This window comes from Trifolium pratense, linkage group LG6 (assembly GCF_020283565.1).
Source record: "Trifolium pratense cultivar HEN17-A07 linkage group LG6, ARS_RC_1.1, whole genome shotgun sequence".
NCBI classification, from domain to species: Eukaryota; Viridiplantae; Streptophyta; class Magnoliopsida; order Fabales; family Fabaceae; genus Trifolium; species Trifolium pratense.
Genome location: NC_060064.1, coordinates 44,680,403 through 44,703,589, shown reverse-complemented (window position 1 = coordinate 44,703,589; position 23,187 = coordinate 44,680,403). Strand labels below are relative to the sequence as shown.

Genomic DNA, 23,187 nt, shown 5'->3' with positions numbered 1-23,187 from the left:
TATTAGGGGCTCCCTATTATTATTATTATTATTAGCGGCCAGTGTCAGTTTGTGTGATCCACATTTTCTATTTTGCCTTATGTTTTGGTGAGTTTGTTAATAAAAGATTTTTACAGCTAAAAAAAAAGACGCGTCTTATGTTATGGTGAGTTTGTTAATAAAAGTTTTTTGCTGCCCAAAAAAAAAAGTAAGGGTATTGTTGTTATTATGAAAAGTTCACACCAAATTTTTTTGTATCCTCTTTATTAATAGGTATAGATTTCCACCTCGTATCTCAGTATTTTATATCTACTTCTAATATAATCAAATTAATTACTACCAAAGTTACTAATTTATCCTTAGTAGTTTTAACTATATTCCAAGTTTTATATCCTTCATTGTAATTTCACAACAAAAAAATATAGAAAGAATATAAGATAAATACAATAAAAACATGATATGCTTAGAAATATGAATAAAACAGATTATAGATAGGAACAAAACACAAATAATAACAATAAAACGATAATTTGTTTTAAAAAAAATAATAAAACGACAAAACTAATAAAAAAGATTATATATAATTTATGCGTAAAAATAGGATCAAAATATAACAATAAAAAAATTATAGAATTTTTTAAAATATTTTTTAAATTTTTTAAGGGGCCGGCCCAGAAGCCCGTGGGCCGGCCCATGACGGCCCATGAAAAAGCCTGGCCCGATAAGATCTGGCCCGATAAGGCCCGGCCCGCTAAAGTCTGGCCCGATAAGGTCTGGCCCGATAGGCCTAATAGGCCGGCCCAATAGCCCGACCCATTTTGACAGCTCTACGTAAAAGAATTAATATATATTTAGAAAACTTTACAAATTTTTTTGTAAATTTTTTTTTGGTGCATCATATATTAAATTTTTGTTTTTTATATAATATATTAAATTTTTTTTTTTTATATCAATGAGGGCCTTAGCCCGAAAGAAGAAACTACACAGGAATAGTACGCGGGGTCGCTATCCCCATAACATCAGCTAACATCACATTACGACACTCTGTAGGGCAAGTTTCATAATACACCATATGTGTATCAATAGCACATCCAATATTGGCAAGCACGTCGGCACACTTATTAGCTTCCCGATACGAGTGATTAATCACCACTTCCCAATCAAGATCCAACATTCTCTGGATACGCATAACTAAGGCTCCACCAAGCGGTCTCCCATAACCAGGTCGACGAAGCACGTGTATCACAACACTGGAATCTACATTCAACTCAACTCTATTAAATCCCAAACTGTTGGCATACCTCAACCCCTCAAAGACTCCCCATAGCTCTGCAACGTATGCGCTACAAATACCCAAATTCTTAGCAAACCCACCTCTCCAAATACCATTCCTGTCACGTATCACACCGCCGCACCCATATATTAAATTTATTTGAAAGAGAAAGTGTGTGAAAAAAAATATTGGTGAATTAAAATAAGGGTATAATGAGTTTAGTGGTTATTGACGCTGAATTTGGTAGGGAGGACCGCGGTTCAATTCCCCGCAACTACGATCGCGATCAGGAGGGGGCTGGAACCACTTGACTCTAGAACTGACCTCCAAACCAGATTAAACTGGTGTGAAAATAAAAATAAAAAACAAGGGTATAATAGGAATAAGGTGCAAAAATACAGTTTATTAATTTGTTTTTTTTTTGACTAAAAATAAAGGATATTCATTCATTCAAACTGATAGAGTACATCGATGTAATACAAATTCAAATTTGCTAAAAACAAAAAGGATGAATCTGCAAACAAACTCACAGCATCCATGTTAATAGCATAAAACGGCAAATTACATAAGCCTACATATATGACTATATTGAAGTGTCTGGAATGTCCATGCCCCCAGATCTGCAGCGTTGATGACACAAAAGTCGACATTGGATAGATTTGTACTTGATCGGATCTAATCCTTCAACCTGAAACAAATGAACACCGCACAAAGACGGGAAAACAAAATACACCGCACAGAGACGACACAACAGAATACACCGCACAAGGACGGGATAACAAATAACATAAAACCAAACAAATATGTGAAAAATCACACTTATTTAACAACGAGAAAGAAAAAACAATTTGGAGGGGTGATTTTAGGTCAAGATTTGACCTGAAATCACCCATCTTTGATAAATTAAGAAGAAGAAAAAAGGTGACGACTAGGGTTAGAACTTAGGAGATGAGAGAATAGAAAAAAGGTGACGGCTACTAAAACGATAAGTAAAAATGAACGGTAAAAATATAAATTAATATAAAAATGTGATAATAAATAAAAAAAAAAATTAATATAAAATAAATAACGCCCCACCCCTTTCTCTTTTCCCTCATTTTATTGAAGGAAATGTGAACAAACAGCAACAACAATCGTCTCATTTTTTCTCTGAGAATCGTTCAACACTAAGTTTCGTTTGATTCTGAGAATCGTTCAACTTCGATTCAGAATCGTTCATCATCCCTCAAGGTTCAGAATCTTTCAATTGAATTTCAGTTCTCTCAAGCTTCGATTGAGCAAATTCTTCTCAGCTTCTCAAGCTTCGATTCAGTTTCTCAGCAAAGCTTCAATTCATAACCTCTCAAGCTTCAATTTAGTTTTGTTCATCGTTCAACTTCAGCTTCGGTTTATAATTTTGTTATTTTTTTTGTAGTTATTTTTCCAATGTTCCCTATAAATTGGTAATTAGGTAATTGGAAATTTGTCCTATGAAGCATTGATTTGTTGATTGGTTTATATGGTTCATATGAAGCATTATAAGTATGGTTTATGTGAAGCATTACAATGAGCATATGATGAAATGCTTCATGTTTGGGTAGCATTAAAACTCTTGACTTAATCAATTGTTGTGAAATCCTGAACAAATTTTTGTGAAATTGTTGTTATGATAGGTTGAAGAAGTTGTGAAGATGATGGAAATTGAGTTGGGAAGTGGATGGATAGCTCATCAGCACTGTAAGGACAGGAAGGTGGATGGATAATTTTCTAGCTCTCCTTCACCTCAAAAAACTTACATGGAATTTATATTTTGATTGTGGTGTTGTTTATATTAGCTTTTAAGTTATATAAGTGTATGTTTGGCTACACTTTTGGATGACTTAAAATTGATTCTATAGCTGTTGAATTGATTTTAGTGCAATAAAACTCTATGTTTGGATTAGCTTTTAAGTTATATAAGTGCCATCTTATGAATAAAATAAAGATGAATGCCTCTCTTTTTCTGTATCTGATTTTGATTTGGACGTATCAGATTTGAGTACTGGTTTTGCTGCTTTTTTGTTTTCAGATAAGTAGTCACATGGTTTGGGAGAAAGCCCCTAATCCGAAGAAATATTTTGTTCAACATTGCAAATATGCTTTTGTTTTAACTAAAAAAGTGTTTTGATGAATATCTCTTTTATGCATGTTTGGTTTTTCTTTTCTGGTTTTTGTACTTTCTCATTGTTGTTCATGAATTGGATCAAACCAGTAATGCTGACTAACTTTTCTTCCTACTTCATAAGCACATTTATAGACTTGTCTTTTCTCAATTTTCAATGCATTTAAAGTGGAAAATTTTATCGTATTATAATTGATCGTTAAATTATGGACTATTCCCTACATGTGGTTTGATTATAGAAAATAATCCTAGGTGTCATTGTCAGGTTCAATCTGTACTGCTGTTACTTGGCGGCCGTGAAATACCTCCAACAGTACCTTCCATGCCACTGACGAAAATAACCGGGTAATACTACATTATTCGTTGGAGTGTGATTGATAGTCTTTTGTAGTCGAATATCTGGCTCATGGAGCATTCTACTAGGGATTTATCAGTACTCCTCAAAAATTCAGTGTCCCTCAAAGATTAGCTTCATTGATTAGAAGTAGTATTAAGGTATGATGCTTACTATCATTATTTCTTTGATTGAGCTTACATAGAATATTTGTTTTGTGTTGAAATCATAAGTTCACTGTTTTAAATCATATTTGTAAATGGTTTTGTTTACCGATACCAATGAAAGGGTGGAAAACAAGACATAGTGGCGAGTTCCTTGATAAGTCTGCAATAATATATATTTGGTTTTTAAAGAAGCCTCAAATAGTGTTCAAATTATTTCAAAATCCATGATCCATTACAGTTGTTTTCGGTTCATATTTCTCAAGGACATGGATCTATAACTGATATATTGCATCTACAAAGTCCGTTATGCCATAATGTACAATATAACTTAGGCAAATTTAACATGGTTATGTCATGTTCCTTTTAATTGCTAACAAGGAGATAACAGACTTATGTCATGAACAATTGTGATAGAAGGCAAGTTAGGAAGAATGTATTTACAGAAACAATGAAATTAGTGTTTTGACATTTTCGTAATTTCTGAAAAATGCTAGATCTGTTTCCGAAAACTATAAAAGAAAATGGTGAGGGAAATATTGAATCTACAACCTATGATGTCTGCTTACTTTATATGCCAAAATCCACTTCCTACCCGTGATCCACAACGTTAATTTGTTATATTTGCACCACATGCTAACAAATACAAGTCACTTCTGTAGGATGCTAACAAATACTCTCACTAGCAGACAATTAATTTGGTGGCGCGATATCTTGAAGATTGGGGGAGAAGACAACGATGATGGATGGTTTATTGATAATGTGTGTAATGTTCTTGGCGTTGGCACCATAGATGGTTGGGTCCAGTTTGCTTCAAGAATCTTGATCCTAGTTTGTTTAGCAAAGCTGCAAACCCAGGGGCCTCTCAGAGGCTGATGAGAATTGGAATTGGCAGACGTCTTGCTGCCAGGAGAGAGGGAAACTGCCACCGAAAAGTTGAGCATTCTGTCAGAGTTCAAAAACCAATTTTTGATCCCCTATTTCAATTTTTTTTTACTTTAAGTCTCCAATCCTATTGGGATTTCAAATCCACATTGCATACATGAGTGTAATTTTTTGCCTTCCACATGTATACAGGCCAGCGATAACAAAATTCTATTTAATCAAATCGAATAAATACTCCGGTCTGTTTCTACTTAAAGTAACTATTTAAGCCAAAAAAAAATAGTTACTTTAAGTTTCTAATTTATTGTTTTCAACATCCTTTTTTAAAACGCTAACATAAGTGTTAACTTGCACTAAAAGATATTTCTTGTGATTTGGAAGTAAAAATATAGTGTTCACTACTTCTTCCCTAAGTTACTTCAGCATTTTTGTAAGGGAGAATAACTTAAAATATAACGTTGCAATAAATTAAAAATGTAAATAACTTATTTATTACCTAAAAAGCTTAAAGATCTATCTATTATTACAAACGCAAACCTTAAAAAACATACCATTTTTATAAAAAAAATTACGATGTTGTGATTAATTTACATTGCGAATCTGCAATCTTAACAAAAATGACCTTGCATGACGGTGTCTTTTTCAAACCTAGTCAGTTCAGTACCATAATTTTTATCAATGGGATGGGATACACCTTTTGCCATATTGCCATGCAATACAAAGGAGATGGATAGACTATGCAAGCAATATGAAATTCTGTTTAAGTATGGCAAGCCTTATAGACTATAGTGTTCAGTTTTTTCCTTTTATATAAAGATTACTGATATTCATACTTCATTTCTCTCCAGTAAAATTATGTGTCTTTGGAGGAACTTAGCTCAATTGATACGAACATCGTATTATATATATGGAAGTTGAAGTTCGAATTTCAAACACTTCATTCACCTTTAAGATGAATTTTCTAACTACTAAAATACTTGATAAAAAATTACTCATCTTTGCTACTATTGTTAAGAGTCCCACATCGGTTGAGAGATGGTCTGACTAAGTGTTTATATACTAGAGGCAATCCTCACCTTACAAGCCGGTTTTGTAAGGATGAGTTAGGCCCAATACCCATTTCTAAGATGGTATCAGAGCCTCTCCCCGATCCGTTGGGCCACCTGTTATCAGGCTTCCGCTATCGGGCCACCCACCGTTTATATACTGGAGGCAATCCTCACCTTACAAGCCGGTTTTGTAAGGATGAGTTAGGCCCAATACCCATTTCTAAGAACTATGTTAGAAATGATAAAAAAAAATTACGTGTCTTTCCTCCTATGTTCGAAAATAATTAAATATTTTACATGCTTTTGCTCTATTAGCTTTGTTTCCAAATTAAGAATTAGATATGTAATGTAAAATTAGTAAGATGTTGCTAATTTCTTAATATGTGTACAATGGAGTTAATTGATTATACTTATTGTGGAACTGAGGGAGTAACTTTTATAAGTAACTGAATATAGTTCCAATATTAGGTTCATATAGTTAATTCTCAAATAACCTTAAAAAAAAGCTTAGAGAAAAAAAGAAATAAAAAACAAACTACACATGATTTCTTGAATTGGTAATTGGGAGCCACAAACTATAAGTGATCTAGAACAATGCAAGACAATTATAATTATAATTAACTGGACTGGTCAATTGATTTATTTATTTTTTAAAATTTAAACATTAATAATAATAATGATAATTAAATTTTAAATGGAAATCTCCATGTGACTGATCAATTGATTAGGTAAATAATTAGATAAATTACACGGTTGATTTTTCCTTATTAATCCTTGAGCATTGCTATTTAGTAAAAAAGATTTACACTAGAAAGAAAAGAATCCATAAAAATATATATTTTGAATTGTAAGGGTTGAGTACCCCTTGTACTCTCTATAATTCATCTTTTGCTTATAAAAAAAATTAGGGAATTTGATCAATCAAAGAATGACTAACCATACATGGGATACTCATCTCGTCATAGGTAATTATAGACTGTTGCCCAATGCGGAAGGATGCCGCCGAAAAGAAGGGAACGCTGCTTTGCTCTACTGGATGTACCGGATCCCGTATAACAAGCGAGCTTTTTACCGATGGTTATGATTTGTAAGTGTTAAATGATGCCGCATATGATTCTTACTAAATACTTCTCTAGTCTTGAATGTAAGCAAAAAAAAAAAAAAAAACACATCCTTTAAGAAAGTGAAGTAAATGTTTAAATAAAGTATGTCATTTTCAATTTTAACTTTACTTTTTGTTTTAAATTAAATACTATTTATTATGGGTAAAAGTGAAACTAAGGGTAAAATTGGAACATTGATAATAAATATAATGATTATAGTAGCTTTTGCTTATATTTGAGACTTCTAAATTTTTTGTTTTGTTGCTTATATATGAGACCGGAGGAAGTAACATTTTCCTTAATTTTTATATGTCAAATATGATTTACAAAGTCATACATATCAATCACTAAGAACAACAACAATCAACTACATGCAGTAGCGGAGCTAGGGGTGGCATGGCTGGCCATGGCCCACCCCAAAAATAGGAAATTACTATAGTACCCATAATATTTTAATAAAATTACAAGTATATAGTATTTATATTTGTGTGCTCTTAAAATTAACGATTGAAACACTTGGCTTACTTGGTTGTAAAGTGCTTCTTGTGTGGAGAGGTTGTGGGTTCATTGTCTATAGCTTGCATTTTTTTTTTTCCCATTTTTTAAAAAAGATTGCTTTTCATATCTATGCTTTTAAATTACCTTTAAAAACCATTGTTTTTTTTTTGAAGGATTTAAAAAACATTGTTTGTCTATATGCTTTTAAAATATTACATTATAAATTTTTATAACAAGATGAAATTTTATTTTCTTGATAATTTTTAAATTAATAGTTTGTTATTGTAATTTTTTAAATGATAGAAAAAGAAATAAATTCAAAACTTCTTTTTGTGTGAATAAAACACAACTTTTTTATCAATAAAAAATTCACAATAACCATCTTTTTTAAAAAAAAAGTTTACAACTAATTTTATTTAAGAACAATCATTCTCCTTTTAATATACATTAATATACATGTAATATAATAAAACATATAATTTTTTTATCATCAATTTTGTGCATGAAATATAACTTAAATTTTTTATATGCAATATAATTTTTGAGTGGCCCATCCGAATATTTTTTCCTGGCTCCGCCACTGACTACATGCATGATACAACCAATATATTACGAAGTTTAAATGAAAAATATTTAAATTTGAATATTAAAAAATGACTTAAATATGAAAACGGTCCCTGCAATTACGCCTTGTTTTGATATTAGTCCCTGTAAAAAAAAATTTGATTTTAGTCCCTGCAAAATCTCAAAAATTTTTAAAAGGTCCTTGAGTTGGATTTTTTGTTGACATGTCAATTTATTGCTGATGTGGCAGATGTTGAGTAGGATGAAGGGACCGTTTTATTGATTCATCAGAACAAAACACAAGAAAAGTAATCACTGAGAATAGAATAAATCGGATGAAGGTAAAACTCGTGATATGAAATCGGTTTTGAAGAATATGAAGCTCTGAATCCGTCGCACAGATTTCTTCTTGCAAATAACCCTAATTTTCAATTAACCCAATAAAAAAAATTTACCCAATAACCCCTCTCTATTTCCCTTTTAACACTCTGTTTTTTAATTAATTTTGTCTTTTTCTGAAAGAATAAAAAAGTTATTTACAATTTAAAATTTACATGAAAAATAAATTAAATATCCATGTCATCAAAAATCCTACTCAGCATCTGCCACGTCAACAGTAAATTGACATGTCAGCAAAAAATTTAGTTCAAGGACCTTTTTAAAATTTTTGAGATTTTGCAGGGACTAAAATCAAACTTGTTTTTTATAGGGACTAATATCAAAACAAGACGTAATTGCAGGGACCGTTTTCATATTTAAGCCTTAAAAAATCATACATAATTGAGTTTCCTTCGTTCTCATGTATTAGATATGAATTTTTGATTCATGCATACAAATTACTGAAAACACCTAAACCAATTATTACATGCATAACACCACTAATATATAATTTTTTAAAGAATCATTTCTCCGTATAATTCATGTAATATATGATTTTAAGTCATGCATATCATGTAAATAATATTATATATATATATATATATATATATATATATATATATATATATATATATATATATATATATATATATATATTAAAAAATAGAAAACAATTGTAAATACTAATTTAATGTATCTAGCACTAAGTTGTGAGCTTTTATGGTGGAAATTGAGACCTTTCATTTTCATTATCATAAACTTGTTCCCTTCCTCTTTCGAATCCTTTCCAATTTTCTTTCTTCAAGTGTCCATTCTTCGTTTAAAATTTTTCATTTGGTCTCAAAAGTTTCACTAAATTTCATTGCAATTTTATGAACAATATCATTTGGATGGTAAATCAATCCACGTGAGAAAACCAACCTCATATCCTTGAAAAATCATCTCATGTTGAATATGATGATTTCAACGTGATTCAATATCTTTCAAACCAATTGCCATGTTTCACTAAATTTTACTGCAATTCTGTGAACAATATGCCTTGGATGGTAAAGCAATCCTTGAGAGAAAACAAACCTCATATCCTTTGCAAATTCATCTGGAGTTGAATATGATTTCAACTTTGCTTCAATATCTTTCAATCCAATTGTCTTTTGTACCTTTGATTTGTTCTTCTCCAAACCCTTCAAATATTTGAGATCAAGAGATTCTTTCAATGCCCAACCATCTTTCCCTTCAACCATTCTCTTCACAATAACCCAACATTGCATCCTTTTGTAATGTTCCATTGGTTTTGTGGTTGTAGAAGAAACCTTATGATGATGAGGAGGAGCAGCAGCAGAAGTAGAATCAACAACAACATCTTTCACACTTTCTTCTTGAGACTTTATTGTTGTTGAGACTTTATTGGTAGTAGAAGTAGAATCAACCCAATAAGAAGTTACAATGGGTTTCTTCTTCTCGTTATCATCTCTCTCATAAGAAAATTTGATGATGAATCGGCGCTTTGTGGGTGGTTCCATTGTAATGTCTGTCTTTGTGGAATGAATGAATGAATCAACAAAACCTAAAATGAGTGAGTGATGAGTCGGCGCTCTGTTTCAACAATGACCAATTGACGGTTGTTGTTGTGATTTATCCTATTTGATGAGTGAGTGTGTCTATATATATACATACACACCTAAACCTAACGCAACGGTTATAATTCTCTTTTGCTTTCTTATCACGCTATATCTTTTAGACAACTGTATGTATGTATCTTTTTTATTATACAAACCGACTTATAATATTAGAGTTTAATTGTTGTGCACTGTCGGTGTAAAGATTCTTTACACATACATCCAATGATGTGTTGCCACATCATTTAAGGAATGAGACACATCATGTGTTTTTAAATACCGTACATGATGTGTCAGTATATTATTGGATGTATGTGTAAAATAACTTTACACTGACGGTGCATATAAATTAAATTCATAATATTAACGGTAAAATAGTTGGTCACATGCCCAAATAAAAATTTAGGGTTAAATATGTTTTTAATCTTATAAAAATAGTAACTTTCTAAGTTTAGTCCTAATTTAATTTTTATTAAAATTTTAGTCCTAAATACACTAAATTTTGACCTCTACTGTTTTTTTTTTAAAAACTTGATATCCATCCTTATAACCGACTAATTCAAGGGGACTAATCACACCGCCCACTTGCGGGGATCCCATTTAAAGCAAGAGTTTTTTATTCTCTATGGACTAAAAAATAGTAGAGGTTGAGAGAAACATACTCCAAGAACCCTAGTCAACACCACTAGACCAACCCATGGGTTTGACCAACTACTATTAAGACTACTTATATTTTTGAATGATTTTTTGCTTATGTGTGTTTAGAACATTATAAAAAGTTTATAATAAAAAAAAAAGCTCAAATTCTAAATTTTAATAAATAAACTTTATATGATATTTTAAACATTCATATAAAAAACCATTAAAAAATTTAACAATAATAATTAAACAAATTAAGTTTTAGTATGACTAAAAGCTCGTTTGGATTGACTTATTTTTAAGTTTATCCCAAACAACTTATACAAATAATTAAGCTTTTATGTATGAAATAATTCAAAATATGGTTCACTTATTTATGATTTTAGAATTATACTTTCAAATCATAGCGATTTTATAGTTGCTTTAATTAGGCATCAAGCAGATGAAAGCGTTCATGCTCTTGCACGAGTAACTCTTTCTCATGTGGTCGCACAACTTTCGATGTTATTCCAAGTTGTATTACCACTATTATTAATGTCTTGAGTTTGTTAATGTAAAAAAAAAAATAGTTTATGAAAAAACATCTTATAAAATACAATTTTTGTTGGTGAAAACTCATGAATTAACACAAAAATATACTTATTTACATAAGTTGGTCGAAGTAATAAAAGATTTTGATCCCCTTAAACATGTGGTCAGCGGTACAACATGCAAGAACTCACCTTAATTGTATACTCTATAATAGCTCGATGGGAGATTACTCATCGTTACCATGAAAATTTCATCCTAATATCATGCTAAAAACTAATCAACATAATGGGACGATGATATACTTACTATAACAAAGATAAAACATTAATTAAGAATATAAAACATTGATACTCCATCTATCATCGGCACCGGCACATTTATGATAAAAAAATCTAATCTTTTAGATCAATTTTCTATGATTCCAACAAATAAAAAAAATCAACTCTGAAACAAAACAGAACATATTACTAGTACTTAAAATCTTAAATCCATATATTTTTTCTTAAAAAATAAAACAGAACATATTATCAAAATAAAGAAAGCAGAACAATGATAATCTGAATTGAATGGTGCAAATATAATATACTACAAGTACTTGGTGTGGTATGATGAAAACAAAGTGAATATATAAAAAATAGTATTCCAAAAGACATTGATGCTTTATCTATTTCTTTTGGTTTGCACCTTCAGCCTCTTATGAATATTCTTGTTGAGTCTTCTTCTATCCTCAAATACCCATTCCATCTTCAAAGTTTTCCACTTGTTCTCAAAAATATCACTAAATCTCTTTGCAATTTTGTAAACATCATCACTTGGAGGGTAAAGCATTCCATGAGAAAACACATACCTCATATCATCAGCAAATTCATTAGGTGTTGAATATGATTTCAACTTTGCCTCAATATCCTTCAAACAACTTGGCTTCACTTTTGAATCATTAATCTTCTCTAAACAATTCAAATACTTTGGATCAAGAGGGTGTTTTAGAGCCCAACCATCTCTTCCTTCTATCATCCTTTTTAAAATCACCCAACATTGCATTCTCTTGTAATCCTCCATTGGTTTCTTCTTCTCTTTCTTCATCAACTGTGCAATGCCACTGTTCTTCTTCTTTAAGCCATTATTTTCAGTTCCCGAAGGGTGATCTTTGGAAGAAACCTTTGAGTTTTCTTCACCAAACGACTTTTGGTGGTCGGTGGTATGAGAAAGAATGTTTTTGTTCTTGTTATGTTCAGACAAACTTATGGTTGAATCAAGCCAATAACATGAAACAATTGGCTTTCCATAATGTTCATTAATCCTTCTCCTCTTTTGAGAGTGATCATCGTTGAAAGAATCATCGTTAACACGCTTTTGAGGATACGAAATTTTTATGATAAGACGCTTACGAGGTTCACTTGTAATTGGTAACAATGAAGAACTCATTGTATTTGTATGCAATGGCTAAGATGAAGATTTTGGGGTTTGATTAGTTTGAAGGTTTATGTGTGCGTCTCTTCTTATATAGGTATAAAACAGTAAGATTAAATCTTTTCACAACTAAATCTTTTCATAATCATTTATAAAATCTTTATTAACTGTTTATGCCTATTAATTGGATAAGAAATTATGATGCATTTATTAGATAAGATTTATTTATTAGATATCATTAAACTTTTCAAAATTAAATCTTTTGTTTTTTTGGTGATATAAATCTTTTTTTATGGGCCCAAAACTAAATCTTTCTTATCGCATCATGAATTTCTTTTGAATCCATTTGATAAAAAAAAAAACTGTTAATATCTTTTTTTTTTACTAAATTTAATTTTTTTTTATTAAAATAAGGGTATAATGGGTTTAGTGGTTATTGACGTTGAACTTGGTAGGGAGGACCGCGGTTCAATTCCAGCAACTGCGATTGCGATCGGGAGGGGGCTGGAACCACTTGACTCTAGAACTGACCTCCAAACCAGATTAAACTGATGTGAAAATAAAAATAAAAAACAAGGTATAATAGGAATAAGGTGCAAAAATACACTTTGTTAACTTGTTGTTACTATTCTAAAACGACAAGTAAAAAGGAACGGAAAATGTATAAATTAATTAATATAAAAATGGGATAATAAATAAAATAAATATTAATATAAAATAAATAACGCGCCCCTCATTTTTTTGTTTCCACACACAAATCGTCTTATTGAAGGAAATATGAACAAACAACAACAACAACAATCGTCTCATTTTTCTCTGAGAATCGTTCAACCCTAACTTTCGTTTGATTCTGAGATCAGAATTGTTCAATTGAGTTTAAGTTCAACACTAAGTTTCGTTTGATTCTGAGAGAATCGTTCAACTTCAGTTCAACTTCGATTCAGAATCGTTAATCATCCCTCAAGGTTCAGAATCTTTCAATTGAATTTCAGTTCTCTCAAGCTTCGATTCAGCAAATTCTTCTCAGCTTCTCAAGCTTCGATTCAGTTTCTCAGCAAAGCTTCAATTCATAACCTCTCAAGCTTCAATTTAGTTATGTTCATCGTTCAACTTCAGCTTCAATTTATAATTTTGTTAATTTTTTTCTAGTTATTTTTCCAATGTTCCCTATAAATTGGTAATTAGGTAATTGGAAATTTGTCCTATGAAGCATTGATTTGTTGATTGGTTTATATGGTTCATATGAAGCATTATAAGTATGGTTCATATGAAGCATTATAAGTATGGTTTATGTGAAGCATTATAATGAGCATATGAAATGCTTCATGTTTGGATAGCATTAAAACTCTTGACTTAATCAATTGTTGCGAAATCCTGAACAAATTTTTGTGAAATTGTTGTTATGATAGGTTGAAGAAGTTGTGAAGATGATGGAAATTGAGTTGGGAAGTGGATGGATAGCTCATCAGCACTGTAAGGGCAGGAAGGTGGATGGATAATTTTCTAGCTCTCCTTCACCTCAAAAAACTTACATGGAATTTATATTTTGATTGTGGTGTTGTTTATATTAGCTTTTAAGTTATATAAGTGTGTGTTTGGCTACACTTTTGGATGACTTAAAATTGATTCTATAGCTGTTGAATTGATTTTAGTGCAATAAAACTCTATGTTTGGATTAGCTTTTAAGTTATATAAGTGCCATCTTATGAATAAAATAAAGATGAATGCCTCTCTTTTTCTGTATCTGATTTTGATTTGGACGTATCAGATTTGAGTACTGGTTTTGCTGCTTTTTTGTTTTCAGATAAGTAGTCACATGGTTTGGGAGAAAGCCCCTAATCCGAAGAAATATTTTGTTCAACATTGCAAATATGCTTTTGTTTTTACTAAAAAAGTGTTTTGATGAGTATCTCTTTTATGCATGTTTGGTTTTTCTTTTCTGGTTTTTGTACTTTCTCATTGTTGTTCATGAATTGGATCAAACCAGTAATGCTGACTAACTTTTCTTCCTACTTCATAAGCACATTTATAGACTTGTCTTTTCTCAATTTTCAATGCATTTAAAGTGGAAAATTTTATCGTATTATAATTGATAGTTAAATTATGGACTATTCCCTACTTGTGGTTTGATTATAGAAAATAATCCTAGGTGTCATTGTCAGGTTCAATCGGTACTGCTGTTACTTGGCGGCCGTGAAATACCTCCAACAGTACCTTCCATGCCACTGACGAAAATAACCGGGTAATACTACATTATTTCGTTGGAGTGTGTTTGATAGTCTTTTTTAGTCGAATATCTGGCTCATGGAGCATTTTACTAGGGATTTATTGGTACTCCCCAAAAATTCAGTGTCCCTCAAATATTAGCTTCATTGATTAGAAGTAGTATTAAGGTATGATGCTTACTATCATTATTTCTTTGATTGAGCTTACATAGAATATTTGTTTTGTGTTGAAATCATAAGTTCACTGTTTTAAATCATATTTGTAAATGGTTTTGTTTACCGATACCATTGAAAGGGTGGAAAACAAGACATTGTGGTGAGTTCCTTGATAAGTCTGCAATAATATATATTTGGTTTTTAAAGAAGCCTCAAATAGTGTTCAAATTATTTCAAAATCCATGATCCATTACAGTTGTTTTCGGTTCATATTTCTCAAGGACATGGATCTATTGTTGGAACATGATGAAGGAATTTGGAGGGAACTTGGTATTGAAATAAACACAAGTGCAAGAACCATGTGTAGTGTGAATTGAAAAAAGACTCTTTGAGTCCCACATTGGAAAAATCACACCACTTGGTAGTGTTTATATATCACAAGTTGGCAAACAAGGGTGTGCCCTTGGGGTACCCACTTTTGTAAGAAAGGGAGACCACACACAATGTTGAATATCACACATGCGCGCCGCCGCCGTCCGCCCGGCCGGGCTTGGGCTTGGGTGATATATTAATTTTTTATAACCAAGTCTTGAACGGAATTCTTTTCTGTTAAACGGTCAAAATACGTGTCCTTTAAATCCCTGATTTTTTGCCACGTTTTTGCCTTTGACTGAGCAACTTCAGCTCCTGAAATCTCTCTGATTCCAGCTCCCTACTTGCCTATAAATACACTTCACTTTCTTCAGTTTTGAATCACTTCCTTTTCTCTGCATTCTGAGAAAACTGCTTCTTTCCTTCTCTCATTTTCTTCTTCGAAATTAATTTTTGTTGTTTCAAAATTTGAACGGTTGTTGCCGTAGAATTGATATTCGTATATCAATTGGAGTGGTTCGAAATTTTCGACCATATTTGGTGTTATTCTGGCCGATACTACAGTGCAGTAGTTTATCGGTATTTTCATTGAAAACGGCTGTTTTATCCTGGGGACTTCGCGGTTGATATACTACAGTGCACTTCTTCGAGTAGTTCCGCGAAACGTCTTAAAGAAAGCGACCTAGTACGCGACTCAGCCAATAATTTGTTTCGTTGCCAATTTTGAAAATTCATTTTTCTGTTTTTTTAAAGTCAGTAAACCGTTTTACAACAATAACTTAAGAAAGGTTGTGTGCTGGTTTGAGGAAAATCTGAGATAGAGTTCCAAGACTAAACGTCACTCTTGCTTAATCAGGCTCTTACTGGCTACGTGAAGGTTCCAAGACTTAGCTCACCTTCGCTTATGCACAATCTTACTGAAACGTTTAACGTTATGACTGAAACAACTTTTTTAAATTCAAGTGGGGGATTGTTGGAACATGATGAAGGAATTTGGAGGGAACTTGGTATTGAAATAAACACAAGTGCAAGAACCATGTGTAGTGTGAATTGAAAAAAGACTCTTTGAGTCCCACATTGGAAAAATCACACCACTTGGTAGTGTTTATATATCACAAGTTGGCAAACAAGGGTGTGCCCTTGGGGTACCCACTTTTGTAAGAAAGGGAGACCACACACAATGTCGAATATCACACGCGCGCGCCGCCGCCGCCGCCGTCCGTCCGACCGGTCGGCCGGCTCGGCTCGGGTCGGTTCGGGCCGGGCTTGGGCTTGGGTGATATATTAATTTTTTAATACTAAGAAAAAGAAATTTTTGAAATTTAAATTTCTTTTAGTGTGTCCCTTAATTCGCACATGTTAAATGTGCTTAGACCAAGTCTTGAACGGAATTCTTTTCTGTTAAACGGTCAAAATACGTGTCCTTTAAATCCCTGATTTTTTGCCACGTTTTTGCCTTTGACTGAGCAACTTCAGCTCCTGAAATCTCTCTGATTCCAGCTCCCTACTTGCCTATAAATACACTTCACTTTCTTCAGTTTTGAATCACTTCCTTTTCTCTGCATTCTGAGAAAACTGCTTCTTTCCTTCTCTCATTTTCTTCTTCGAAATTAATTTTTGTTGTTTCAAAATTTGAATGGTTGTTGCCGTAGAATTTATATTCGTATATCAATTAGAGTGGTTCGAAATTTTCGACCATATTTGGTGTTATTCTGGCCGATACTACAGTGCAGTAGTTTATCGGTATTTTCATTGAAAACGGCTGTTTTATCCTGGGGACTTCGCGGTTGATATACTACAGTGCACTTCTTCGAGTAGTTCCGCGAAACGTCTTAAAGAAAGCGACCTAGTACGCGACTCAGCCAATAATTTGTTTCGTTGCCAATTTTGAAAATTCGTTTTTCTGTTTTTTTAAAGTCAGTAAACCGTTTTACAACAATTTTAAGACGTTTCGAAAATATCATGGCAAACGAAGAGATTATTGGTAATTCTTCTGTCGGTGCTACCGAAAGGCCGTTTAAGTTTGAGGGCAATCATTTCAAACGTTGGCAACAAAAAATGTTTTTCTTCCTAACTCTTAAAAAGTGTGCCTACGTTTTGAAACAGCCTATTCCTGTGGTTCCTGCTGAAGCTTCGGCTTCTGCTTCTGGAACTAATGAACAGACCGTTAACACCAACGGTGATGCTGTCTCTGCCGAGAAAGACAAAGGCAAGGCCACGGCAGAACAGCTGAAAGAGAAAGCGCTGCAGCTAGAAATAGATAGGCAGCTCTGGATTGATAATGATTATGTTTGCAAAAACTATATCATTAATGGATTGGAGGATGATCTGTATGATTATTACAGAACTTATAACACAGCCAGTGATGTGTGGGAGGCTCTGAGTAAGAAGTATGATACTGAGGAAGCTGGAGTGAAGAAGTATGCTGTGAGTAGGTATTTGAAATACCAGATGGTTGATGAGAGGTCGGTGGAAGTGCAGTCACATGAACTGCAAAAGATTGCTCATGAGATAATAACTGAAGGTATGCCTTTACATGAGCAGTTTCAAATTTCTGTTATAATTGATAAGCTGCCCCCTAGTTGGAAGGACTTTAAGAATCAGCTCCGTCATAAGACAAAGGAGTTTTCCATTGAGGGTCTGATTACCCGTCTTCGTATAGAAGAATAATCTCGGAAACAAGATATGAAAGAGGAAGAAAAGATATTGGTTGTTTCTAACACCAATAAAAAGAAATTCGGTGCAGCTCTGAAGCCTACGGGCAAACCTTTGAAAAATCAGAATCAGAGCCGCGTTCAAAACCGAGTTAAGAATGGTAACCCGGTTAGGGGCCATATTGCTAAGCAACATCAGCAACAACCACCTCCTAGAAATGACGCTGTTGAACCATTTTACTGCTTCAATTGCTGGAAAACAGGTCATATATCAAAGAAGTGCAGAAATCCAAAGAGGCCTAAACCGGCTAATCTTGCACATATTAATGTGAATGTGGCTGATGAGCCATATGCTGCTATGATCACCGAAATTAATATGGTCGGTGGTACTGATGGATGGTGGATAGATACTGGCGCTACCCGCCATGTCTGTTATGATCGTGCTATGTTTAAAACATACACGAATGCTGAAAATAAGAAGGTGCAGATGGGTAATGCTCACACCTCTGATGTTGCTGGTATTGGAGATGTTGTTCTGAACTTCACCTCTGGAAAGACTCTTATTTTGAAGGAAGTCCTTCATGTTCCTGAGATGAAGAAGAATCTTGTTTCTGGTTTCCTCTTAAATAAGGCTGGGTTTAATCAAACTATTGGGGCTGATATGTACACCATCACTAAGAATGGTATTTTTATTGGGAAAGGGTACGCCTCTGATGGCATGTTTAAACTCAATGTTGATTTTAATGTTATGAATAAAATTTCTCCTTCGGTTTACTCTTTGTGTGATTTTAATATCTGGCATTCTAGACTTTGTCATGTTAATAAACGATCTATTTTGAATATTAGTAACTTAGGATTAATTCCTAAACTTAGTTTTAATGACATAGAAAAATGTGAATTTTGTAGTCAAGCTAAAATAACAAAGAGCAAACATAAATCAGTAATACGAGAATCTGAACCAATGGACCTTATACATTCTGATATATGTGAACTAGATGGAACCATGACTAGGAATAACAAACGTTATTTTATCACTTTTATTGATGATTGTTCAGATTATACTTTTGTTTATTTAATGAAAAATAAAAGTGATGCTTTTGATATGTTCAAAATTTTTGTGAAAGAAATAGAAAATCAATTTAATACGAAAATCAAGAGACTTCGTAGTGATAGGGGAACCGAATATAATTCTAGTTTATTTAATGATTTTTATAAACAACACGGAATTATACATGAAACGACTGCACCATATTCCCCTGAAATGAATGGTAAAGCAGAAAGAAAGAATAAAACTTTTACTGAATTAGTAGTTGCTATTATGTTAAATTCTGGTGCCGCTAAACATTGGTGGGGGGAAATAATTTTGACTGTCTGCTTTGTTTTGAATAGAATTCCCAAATCTAAAAGAAGCGAATCCGCTTATGAAATATTAAAGAAAAGACAACCAAACTTGTCTTATTTAAGAACTTGGGGATGTCTAGCCTATGTCCGTAAACCGGACCCGAAGCGAGTTAAACTCGCTAGTAGAGCCTATGAATGTGTATTCATTGGTTACGCAGCAAACAGTAAAGCATATAGGTTCTTCGACCTAAATGAAAAAGTGATCATAGAATCTAATGATGCAGATTTCTATGAAAATAAATTTCCCTTTAAATCAAGAAATAGTGGGGGCACTGAACAGGATAATATTCCTGAGTCGAGTCACTTACCAGTGATACCAAATACGGATAGCAATGACGAAGTAGAAAATGAACTTCGTAGAAGCAAACGAGTAAGAGTTGCTAAAGACTATGGTCCGGATTATGCGACCTTTACATTGAATGAAGATCCAGCAAATCTTCAAGAAGCCTTGTCATCGATGGATGCAGATCTTTGGCAAGAAGCTATTAATGATGAGATGGATTCTCTAGAATCTAACAAAACATGGCACTTAGTAGACTTACCTCCCGGTTGCAAACCAATTGGTTGCAAATGGATTTTGAAAAAGAAACTAAAACCCGACAGCACGGTTGAAAAATACAAGGCTCGCCTTGTAGCCAAAGGTTTTAGACAAAGAGAAAATATAGATTTCTTCGACACATTTTCACCTGTCACTAGAATAACGTCCATTCGAGTACTTATTTCAATAGCAGCTATTTATAACTTAATTGTACACCAAATGGACGTTAAAACTGCTTTTTTAAATGGTGACTTAGAAGAAGAAATCTATATGGAACAACCCGAAGGGTTTGTTATACATGGACAAGAAACTAAGGTCTGCAAGTTAGATAAATCTCTGTATGGTCTTAAACAAGCTCCGAAACAATGGCATGAAAAGTTTGATAATTTAATGATATTGAATGGGTTCAGACTCAATGAGAGTGACAAATGCATTTACTATAAAAGTGATGACAACATTTGCACTATAATATGTCTCTATGTAGATGACATGTTGATACTTGGCTCAAACCTTTCTGCCATAAATGATGTGAAATCACTGTTGAGTAACAACTTTGATATGAAAGACCTCGGAGAAGCAAGTGTGATTCTTGGAATAAAAATCACTAGGTCTGAGAAGGGGATATCCCTAGATCAATCACATTATGTGGAAAAGATCCTAAAGAAATACGGTTACTTTAACTGTAAACCTGCCTGCACACCTTATGATCCCAGTGTAAAACTGTTTAAGAACACTGGTGATAGCGTAAGACAAACAGAATACGCGAGCATCATTGGTAGTCTTAGGTATGCCACTGATTGTACTAGACCCGACATCGCCTATGTCGTGGGACTCTTGTGTAGGTTTACCAGCAGACCTAGTGATGAGCATTGGCACGCTATTGAGAGAGTCATGAGATACCTGAAAAGGACCATGAATCTCGGATTACACTATCAGAGATTTCCAGCTGTACTTGAAGGGTACAGTGATGCTGATTGGAACACCTTGTCAGATGATTCCAAAGCAACTAGTGGCTTTATATTTAGTATAGCCGGTGGAGCTGTATCATGGAAGTCTAAGAAACAGACCATTTTGGCACAGTCCACTATGGAATCTGAAATGATAGCACTAGCAACTGCTAGTGAAGAAGCAAGCTGGTTGAGATGCTTGTTATCTGAGATTCCCTTATGGGAAAAACCTATGCCTGCTGTCTTGATCCATTGTGATAGTACTGCAGCTATCGCTAAAATTGAGAATCGTTTTTATAACGGTAAAAGACGTCAAATTAGAAGAAAGCACAGCACAGTGAGAGAGCTCATCACTACAGGTGCTGTGAGAGTGGATCATGTACGCACTAATGATAACCTAGCAGATCCTTTGACGAAAGGACTGGCTAGAGAGAAAGTCCATAATACATCTGTCAAGATGGGACTAATGCCTATGAAGTGAATTACTTATGATGGTAACCCAACCTAAAAGACTGGAGATCCCAAGAATTAGGTTCCAATGGGTAAACAACAAGTTGTGAGTAATATGAGATGAACATGCAAATTAAGAAGCATGAATCCTGAAATGAGAAAGGTTGAGTTAGCTAAACTCTTAATGAAATCTATACTCTATAGGAGTGGAGTACATCAGGAGTACTCTTGATAGAATCACCTATATGAATGTGGAACTGAGGCCGGTTCCTCTGGAGTTTCGGGGCGAATTCCTAGAGCATTCATGAAACTGGGATAGACGTGCAGGGCCATTAATGCACGGGCCTTAGAAAACACCTTAAGAAAGGTTGTGTGCTGGTTTGAGGAAAATCTGAGATAGAGTTCCAAGACTAAACGTCACTCTTGCTTAATCAGGCTCTTACTGGCTACGTGAAGGTTCCAAGACTTAGCTCACCTTCGCTTATGCACAATCTTACTGAAACGTTTAACGTTATGACTGAAACAACTTTTTTAAATTCAAGTGGGGGATTGTTGGAACATGATGAAGGAATTTGGAGGGAACTTGGTATTGAAATAAACACAAGTGCAAGAACCATGTGTAGTGTGAATTGAAAAAAGACTCTTTGAGTCCCACATTGGAAAAATCACACCACTTGGTAGTGTTTATATATCACAAGTTGGCAAACAAGGGTGTGCCCTTGGGGTACCCACTTTTGTAAGAAAGGGAGACCACACACAATGTCGAATATCACACACTTATGAGTCAGTAAACCGTTTTACAACAATAACTGATATATTGCATCTACAAAGTCCGTTATGCCATAATGTACAATATAACTTAGGCAAATTTAACATGGTTATGTCATGTTCCTTTTAATTGCTAACAAGGAGATAACAGACTTATGTCATGAACAATTGTGATAGAAGGCAAGTTAGGAAGAATGTATCTACATAAACAATGAAATTAGTGTTTTGACATTTTCGTAATTTCTGAAAAATGCTAGATCTGTTTCCGAAAACTATAAAAGAAAATGGTGAGGGAAATATTGAATCTACATGCTATGATGTCTGCTTACTTTATATGCCAAAATCCACTTCCTACCCGTGATCCACAACGTTAATTTGTTATATTTGCACCACATGCTAACAAATACAAGTCACTTCTGTAGGATGCTAACAAATACTCTAACTAGCGGACAATTAATTTTGTGGCACGATATCTTGAAGATTGGGGGAGAAGACAACGATGATGGATGGTTTATTGATAATGTGTGTAATGTTCTTGGCGTTGGCACCATAGATGGTTGGGTCCAGTTTGGTTATAGAATCTTGATCCTAGTTTGTTTAGCAAAGCTGCAAACCCAGGGGCCTCTCAGAGGCTGATGAGAATTGGAATTGGCAGACGTCTTGCTGCCAGGAGAGAGGGAAACTGCCACCGAAAAGTTGAGCATTCTGTCAGAGTTCAAACCTAGTTTATATAAGTATAGTCATGATATCCACATACATAATGTCATTGTCCAAAGATACCATTTTATTATAGACCTTCAACTCTAGTTAGTACTATAAAGAAAGATATTTAGTCAATATGTGTTATTAGTATACATTTTTATAAATTTGGTACTATGCTATCAGAGTGTTCTGTTTTTCCCACTCAATCAATAGTTTTTTTCTCTAGATATTATGCTTTGTCAACCATAATCAAGAATTTAATGGAGGACAAAACTAGTTAACAACCTGTTGCCAATTTGTTTTGAAAAATTTAATTAATCCATTGTCTTAATTTAAGCAGGTAGCCAGATTACCAAGAAAAAATTTACTCTAATTAAGAATGTTAAATTATGAGACAACCTTTAGAGAAAG

The 23,187-nt window shown here is 33.5% G+C and overlaps 3 protein-coding genes and 1 long non-coding RNA gene across 10 annotated transcripts; 2 read left to right on the top strand and 2 right to left on the bottom strand.

The window, feature by feature from the left end:
- Positions 1 to 2,347: 2,347 nt before the first annotated feature.
- Positions 2,348 to 5,075, top strand: LOC123893256. Of its 6 annotated transcripts, XR_006803389.1 has the most exons (4): positions 2,370 to 2,609; positions 2,905 to 2,982; positions 3,658 to 3,887; positions 4,553 to 5,075. XR_006803389.1 is itself a non-coding variant. In XM_045943189.1 (3 exons), the coding sequence occupies exons 1-3, from the start codon at positions 2,923 to 2,925 to the stop codon at positions 4,764 to 4,766; spliced, it is 354 nt and encodes a 117-aa protein (XP_045799145.1). In that variant the 5' UTR covers positions 2,370 to 2,922; the 3' UTR covers positions 4,767 to 5,075. The 6 variants fall into 6 exon arrangements, 1 of the variants encoding a protein (XP_045799145.1); XR_006803391.1 differs by having other exon boundaries at positions 2,348 to 2,982; positions 3,645 to 3,887; XR_006803387.1 differs by having other exon boundaries at positions 2,349 to 2,982.
- A 4,001-nt stretch (positions 5,076 to 9,076) lies between these two features.
- LOC123893254 (transcription factor GTE4-like) lies at positions 9,077 to 9,916 on the bottom strand. Its single transcript, XM_045943187.1, has one exon. The coding sequence runs from the start codon at positions 9,885 to 9,887 to the stop codon at positions 9,351 to 9,353; it is 537 nt and encodes a 178-aa protein (XP_045799143.1). The 5' UTR covers positions 9,888 to 9,916; the 3' UTR covers positions 9,077 to 9,350.
- Positions 9,917 to 11,813: 1,897 nt separating this feature from the next.
- On the bottom strand, positions 11,814 to 12,578 carry LOC123892351 (transcription factor GTE11-like). Its single transcript, XM_045942140.1, has one exon. The coding sequence runs from the start codon at positions 12,576 to 12,578 to the stop codon at positions 11,814 to 11,816; it is 765 nt and encodes a 254-aa protein (XP_045798096.1).
- Positions 12,579 to 13,306: 728 nt separating this feature from the next.
- LOC123893260 lies at positions 13,307 to 23,111 on the top strand. 2 transcript variants are annotated; one of them, XR_006803396.1, is made up of 3 exons: positions 13,307 to 14,050; positions 14,726 to 14,805; positions 22,497 to 23,111. It is a non-coding gene; the product is annotated as an uncharacterized LOC123893260 (long non-coding RNA). The 2 variants fall into 2 exon arrangements; XR_006803395.1 differs by having other exon boundaries at positions 13,330 to 14,050; positions 14,726 to 14,956; positions 22,497 to 22,982.
- Positions 23,112 to 23,187: the final 76 nt, after the last annotated feature.